At 38.0% G+C, this 7,760-nt stretch overlaps 1 protein-coding gene across 1 annotated transcript; it reads right to left on the minus strand.

Annotated features, from left to right (window-relative positions):
- Nucleotides 1-269: 269 nt before the first annotated feature.
- On the minus strand, nucleotides 270-1,130 carry LOC129765756 (uncharacterized). Its single transcript, XM_055766180.1, has one exon. It carries the CDS (start codon nucleotides 1,128-1,130, stop codon nucleotides 270-272), a length of 861 nt encoding a protein of 286 aa, XP_055622155.1.
- Between the last annotated feature and the right edge of the window lie 6,630 nt (nucleotides 1,131-7,760).

The raw sequence follows: 7,760 nt of genomic DNA on the forward strand, positions 1-7,760 counted from the left end.
AGAAAATGCCACAAAATTTCTCGTCGGAGTCCGAGGCTGACTTTTAACAGAGTTTCTCCATAAACTTTAATTGGCGTTCCATTTGCTGCGAACAACTTGATACTGGTAGGTTTCATACGGGTTAATCGTGAATCTCTTGGTATGACGGATACATCGGCCCCGGTGTCGATGAGAAAATTTCTATTCGTAATAGTATCCGCAATTTTCAGGCGAAAAATCATTGCTGTGTCGGAAAGATCACCAATTTCTAACACAGGTTCAACATGGCGTCATTGCTGATTGGGATTTGATAATTGCCCCGATGGACTGAAGAAACACGGCTTTCGGCATGTGTGTGCTTCTCTTCCGAATGTACGATGGTACCAGCACATGTCATACGCCGATCCGCTACGGAAACGTTGATCGGTTCTGCTTCGGTTACACGAGCGTGATCGGTCCCGCGAGTTTCTTTGAGAACGGAACATCTGCTCAAACTTGCTAGTCAGTTGGACAATTTCTCGTTGAAGGTCGTTCATGCAGCTTGACGCCGGTGTTTCTGGTGCGATCACTGGTATCGTTGGGGAGAGTGTTTCCATGGCGTTGATGCTACGGAGTCCCATGGAATCGACGATGGCATCCGCGATGCTCGCTTTTTCTGATGGATCTCCTTTTGAAGCAATCACTGCTGCCTGCGCGTGAGCTGGAAGTCTGGAGGCCCATAAGTCCAAAAGTACAAGCTCACTTAATGAATTTCCTGCTACTCGTCTCATCTCGCTATATAGCTGGCTGGGCTTCATATCACCAAGAGGCATATCGGAAAGTACCCGCTGCAATCGTTTCTGCTGACTGTCGGCGAAATGATACATAAGCATTCTCTTGATGTATGGATACTTGTCTGCGACTGGTGTGGCGTCTATTATGAAGCGTAGTTCCTTGAGCTTATTCGGGGGTACCTGCGCCATCACGATGTTATACTTTCTGGCGTCGTGTTGATTCCCTAATCCAGATGCGGCGAACCAGAACTCCAATGATAAGAAGTATGATTCTATGTTCGATGCAGTCATTATCGGCGGATTCAGACGAGGCAAGCTAATGGAATCGATGTTACCAATCTCTTGGTCGTTCTCATCTTCCCTTTTATCCAATGACATTTTGCGCGAACTCGGGTCACCAATTGTGGCTTCAATTATTTTAATTGAGACTTTCGTGGGATCGGAAATCGATTGTAGTAACATGCGTAAATGTTCGAGATAAAAAGAACTGGTTTATTTTCTACACGCTCTCTTCTTATATAGAAATTGGAACAATCATGGAATTCTCGTCTATAGTCCTGACCATCAAAAGGGTTATAGTAAGGCAGAACAATTGTATATTCAATTTGAAGAAATTGATTCGCATTCGTACGGAACCTAAAGCACTTTCGTGTGCGACAAAAAGTGTTGCACTTCGGATGTCACACAGGGGCTGCAACGGTATCTCAGATGGCACTACACACATATATATATATATATATATATATATATATATATATATATATATATATATATATATATATATATATATATATATATATATATATATATATATATATATATATATATATATATATATATATATATATATATATATATATATATATATATATATATATATATATATATATATATATATATATATATATATATATATATATATATAAATTAAGTTACATGAGGATATCGAAGAGTTTTTAAAAATGAAAGACCGGTTTCGCCGGGAGTACAAGTTAGACTGATTTTATTATTGTCAATTTTACATCATGAAGCCTAGCCATTTACCTAAAGCCCTTACGCTGCACATTCTATCCAGTCCGTTGTCGCGTCAGGTACAGAGTCCGAATCGGTGTTTTACGTTGGTGTCCTAAATTGTTGTTTCGCTTGCGTTTGCGAATTGATGCTACCGATAAACTGTTCCACAGTGATCGGTTCTGTTGCTGTGGGGAAAATGATGTTGCTTGCGTTAACTACTCCCTCATCAAGTTTGGATCGTCCCGATACAATTGTGTTGGGATGATGGTTGTCTGCTGAACTGATGTTTGGTTTTTCTTCATTGGGTGTCCTTTTCTTCTGGTACCAATGGTAAACTATGACGATCAAGCCTATAATGAAGCATATAGATGAGAGGCCCAAACTTGTTGATGTTTGGATGAAATATCGGGTTTTAATTATCTCCAGTTGTTCTCGGTTTTGGAAATGTAATTTCTTTAATGTGTGAAAGTCCAGGTTCTGCTCGAATTCGTTTTGTTCAATTTTCACGCCATCCAGAGGCACTATTGTTGGGATAATTCTCGATGGAAACGTAATGGAGCTAAAAGTTTTGTTGTTCAGTGAGATTGTACAGTTCTCGAAAAACAACAGCATCGTTCCTGTTAAAACTCTGTTGTTATGTAGACAGTCGCTTGATAGTGTGACTGTTGTGATTATGATGATGATATGGTTGTCTGTCAATCGTTTTATGTTGGTTGTATTCCGATAGTTCGTAAAGGTGCATTTTCCTGGGGAGCCTCGTATGATTTTGGAGAAGCATCTGTCGTCTGAGGTATCGTCTAATTTATCTTCTTCGCAAATGGAATTTTCGCCGATACTTTGGCAACTGCCTTTGATGAAATAGGTGGAGTTTCCGTAGATTGCTGCTTTATGCCAAGGGAGTTTGATGATTTGACCGTTGATTGGAAGTGGTTCTAGGAGAAGACTGGTGAATGGATGTGGTAAAATCTGCGGGACGCCGATGATGAAGTAGAGGATGGATTCCTTGAAGAGGGCTCTGATGTCTAGGTAATCGTATGCTTGATCTGGATGTAGAATGGTAATATTTTGTTCTTCTAACTTATCTGAGATAAACTTTAGTTCTTCTGCTTCTAGAAAATTCTTAGAAATGATATTTATTTTTGCAAGTTGTATAACTTCGAAAATTGAGTCTAGGTGTTCTTGTATTAGGTCGACATGATAAGAAATTTTAAATGCCTGTCGGATTGCTGTGAAATTTTGATTGACAAGTTTGTTGGTGATTAGAGATTGTCTGGCTGATATAATTTGTTGCTTGATTATTCTTTGTTGTTCATTAACGGAATCTATTAATTTGTTTATACGTTTTCCTAGATGTTTGTTGATAGTTACTTGAATATTATTTTGTCTTATAAGTTCTTGGTTGCCTCGTTTTAAGTCATTTATATCGTTATCTATTTGGATTCGATCTTCTTCATCTAAATTGCCTGTAATCGCCTTTATGGCTGAGCCTAGAAAATTGAATGCTCCTCTCTTGTTTCTTCTATTTGGTAACAATTTCATATACGTGTTTTGGGCTTTCTTAAATTTGGACTGTAATGTGATATAAACGTCGCTGAAGTCTGTGAATATTTTAAGTCCGTCGATAGTGATAGCGATGTTGTTTAGTAATGGTCTATAGTCTTCCAAGTCTATTGTGTGATATATCCTGTGACGTCCAGTCTTAATTAGTACGTTTCCGGTCTGTAACGTCACTAGTCCTGGGTTTCTGGTCAGGTCATGTATTTGTATCGTTCTCGATGATGAGGTCGTGATGAACGTCAGCGTAATTAGTTTTAGAAGTTGGCTCCGCAACATCTATAATTTAGAAAAATAATTTGTATGGTTTCATTTTCGCCGAATATTTTCTTTGTGTATTTCTCTGCCAGAGTGGTCCAGAAACGTTCTACCTTTATCTTGGACAACTTTGACTGGGAAATACATTTCTTTTCCTTTGTTCCTTATTCCTTGTCTTCTATTATATACGGTTTCTTCCTCTCGAAGGACCGGTGGGTGTTCTCTCTTCTTATTATGGTAACCCAAATTTTTATTTTTAGTTTTATCTGATTGTACAATAATTTCATTGTAGAATTTGTTTCTGTTTTCTAAAATCTTTTCCATATCAAGAGGCCTTTCCTCTCCATCCCTTATTCCGTAGAATATTTCCCGGGGTTTGGTTTTTGTGGTAGAGTGGACTGTGTTGTTGTATATGGTGCAAGCTATTCTAAAAACTTCTTTTTCGTTTATGTCGGGATAATTAGGCTTAGTACAACGAAAAATTTCGCTCAAAGTTGAGTGGAATCTTTCCACTGTACCATTACTCGAACTATGATTGGGTGGAGTAAAATGCATCTGGATATTTAGGTTGTCTAAAAGAGTTCTAATCTCTATGGATTTCAATGCGGGTTCGTTATCACTAATAACTAAATTTGGGGTACCATAAATAGAAAAGTACTTGGTTAAACCTTTCCTTACGTCGCCGATGTTCCTGGATTTGATGGGAATTACCGTTGCAAATCGAGAGAATTTATCTATAAATGAAAGAAATATATTAGGTTGTTTGATAAAGATGTCTAGATGAACAATTTCTAAAGGCTTTTTCGGATCTGGAGTTGAGCCCAGTTGGATTTTATAAGGGTGTCGTTCGTACTTATTTTTGTTGCAGGTGTGACAGAGCCTTATAAACTGTCTTATTTTCTTTTTCATAGCTGGGAAATAGTAACGATTTCCGATTTGCCGATTGTTTTCCCATATGCCTCGGTGCCCGGTTGTATGAATTTGTTCTATGATTTCATTTTGTTCCTCTGCGGTTTTCAAGTCTATTGCTATTTTTTGTGTAATGAAAACTTTAAATGGTTTTCCTCTGCTAAAATAGTTCTTGTAAACAATTTGGAGGGTCTGAATTACAGATTCGGGACACAAAATGCAATTTGTTCTCTTTGGGTCAATAAAATCTTTAAACACTTTTATGATAAAAGGAACTCCATAATTTACTTTAGTGATAGTGCGTCTGAAAATACGGGGGAAAATCTCCTCGCAAGTATTATCATCGTTGGGGCCGATTTTGAGGACAATTTGATTGCTGAACATTAAGACATTAAGAGGGGATTCTGTACAAGAAATGAACGCAGAATCATCGGTATCTGCGGAATGGGCTGTAGCTCCATCTGACGATTCTTCGTTTTCAGATGAGGAAGAGGAATCTTCTTCCATATCGTTAGCGTTCAATTCCTCTCGTATTCTTGAAAGACTGTCGGCCACCACATTCTGCTTCCCAGGTCTATATTTTATTTAATAGTCGAATTCTTCCAGGTATAAGCGCCAGTGTATGAGCCTGCTATTTGAGTTTTTAAGGTTTAAGCTATATGTGAGAGGTTTATGATCGGTGTATAGAGTAAATTTTCTTCCGTAAAGATAAGGACGGAAGTATTTACATGCCCACACGATCGCCAAAAGTTCTTTCTCGATTGCGGAATAGTTTTCTTCTGACTTATTCAGCGTTCGAGAAGCAAAGGCAATTGGTTTGTCACTGCCAATTTGCCCCTGTGACAAAACGGCTCCAACTGCGAAATTGGAGGCGTCTGTTGTCAAAATAAATGGTTTGTCGAAATTCGGGTACTGTAATATATCACTCGATGTAAGAATATTTCGACATCGCTCAAAGGCATCTACGAAATCCTTAGTGTGAGTGATAGCTTCTCCTTTTCTCAACGTTTTTGTAAGTGGTTTGGCTATTTTCGCAAAGTCTCGAATAAACTTGCGGTAATAGCCTAAAATTCCTAAGAATCCTCTTAGTTCTTTTTCATTCTTCGGAAGTGGCAATTTTCTGATGATTTCCATTTTTTCGGGATTTGGCTTTACTCCTTCACGAGTTACGATGTGGCCTAGAAAGGCTACTTCTTTGTGAAGAAACTCGCTTTTATCGAGTTGCACCTTCATATTGAATTTTCTAAGACTATCAAAAATTTTCTTTAGGTTGTCAAGGTGTTCCTTTAGGCTGGTAGAGAACACGATGATATCGTCCATGTACACAAGACATCGGACACCAATGTGCTCTCTCAAAACGTTATCCATCACGCGTTGAAACGTTGATGGAGCATTTTTCAAACCGAATGGCATTCTTAAAAACTCGTAGTGTCCGTTTTCGACACTAAACGCAGTTTTTTCGATGTCACTCTTATCCACTTCGATCTGGTGAAATCCAGATGCCAAATCAAGTGTTGAAAAATAAATGCAACGGCCAAACTTATCAAGAATGTCGTTAATATTAGGAATGGGATAACGATCATCGATCGTTTTCTCATTCAGCTTACGATAATCAATGACAAGTCGCCATTTCTTCTGGCCGGATGCGTCCATCTTTTTTGGGACTATCCAGACTGGTGAAGTCCAAGGGCTACTTGAAGGTCTTATAATGCCTTGATCAAGCATTTTCGAAATCTGTCGCTGAACTTCCTCTCTATGGCAGAAAGGGTAGCGATAAGATTTCGTGTGAATCGGTATATCGTCTTTTGTGGAAATTTTATGTCTAATCGCGTTGGTGAAGGTCAGTTGTTCGCCTTCTACATAAAATATACTCTCATAATCTGCAATCACTTTCATTAGGTTAGATTTTTCTTCTTTGTTCAGATGATCAACTCTCAATTGATCGAAAATGGGTGTCCTGCCAAATTGAGTTACATAATCTTGGTTCGGTTCCTCTAAGGAAAAATTGTTAAGTTCAACATCTAGAGGACGTTTTATTAATACTTTTGAAGGGCTTTTTGATATGTTTGATACAGTGAAAAAAGCATGGCTATCTTTTGAATTGTAGATACCAGAGTGTATGATAATGTCCTTAGAGAGAAAAATGTCATCTTCCAAATAAAATTCTCCATTATTGATGATAGTTGGTAAATTCACAATTTTTGTCTCATTGGAATTTAACTGGATTATTGCCGAATTTGGATATTTTCGAAACATTTTCAGTACGCCAGTGGGGAATTTCAACTCATTTTGATCTGTTAATATGTTGACTTTTAGTTCACGTAAGGTCTCGTATCCTATGAGACCATCGAAAAATTTGTGGAAGTCGAATATGTAAAATATTTGTTTTTTTGATCCTGGTATTGTGGAAAAGGGGTTGAAATTTACGAATTGATCTATATTTTGCGAACCATTAACGTTCGTTACCTTTACAGGTTTGGTGAACTTGCATTTGTCCAAATTGACATGTTTCGGACTAATGTAGTTTTTGTTCGCTCCCGTATCGATCAAGAACTTCAGTGGTCCTTTAGTGGTATTGATTTGTATGTACGGTATAAAATTGTTTACGGAGGAGTTTCTTGGGCCGTAATTATCTGAAAATTCAGTTCATCAGTGGAAGTGGTATTTTCTTCGACACTCTCTTCCTGATTGTTTACCACAGGTTGAAAAGATGTACTAGCCATCGATTCATTGTGATAATTATCCTGCTCATAATTTTCTTCATCATAGGTTTCGTATTCACAATTTGGTCCTTCGTACGGGCCGTAAGGATCAGACATATTTGTGCCTTCGTGATAATTGATTGCTCTCCGAGGTCTATTCATATAGTTTATTTTATTAGATCTTATTGAAGGGTCTACATCCATGGGAGTAGGCTTCGGCATCTGAACTGGTCTTGGGGCGAATACGTTTCGCGGAGGAACTTGCGGTTGATTTAGAAAGCTTTGGTTCTGATGTTGTTGGTAAGGTGTGTGGAATTGATTCATTTGAGGTCTTTGAAAATTTTGCCGTTGATTAAAAGGATTCATTTGTAATCTCGAAAAATTTTGCTGTGGATTAAAATGATTCGTTTGAGGCTGATACTGGGCTCTTTGGTAATGATTAAAATTATTCCAGTTCTTTTGCCTTGGTGGGGGAGGTGGTGCTACAACAATCGGTTTTTGGAATCGATTTGTAGTTTCCATCTTATTAAGACCGCATTTATTTTGATAGTTTCTCTCTTCAATAGAAGCA

The sequence above is a fragment of the Toxorhynchites rutilus genome, chromosome 2 (assembly GCF_029784135.1).
Source record: "Toxorhynchites rutilus septentrionalis strain SRP chromosome 2, ASM2978413v1, whole genome shotgun sequence".
NCBI lineage: Eukaryota > Metazoa > Arthropoda > Insecta > Diptera > Culicidae > Toxorhynchites > Toxorhynchites rutilus.

Excerpts from the sequence above, each read along its gene's own strand:
- LOC129765756 (XM_055766180.1), bottom strand. The coding sequence starts at position 1,130 with ATGTCATTGGATAAAAGGGAAGATGAGAACGACCAAGAGATTGGTAAC.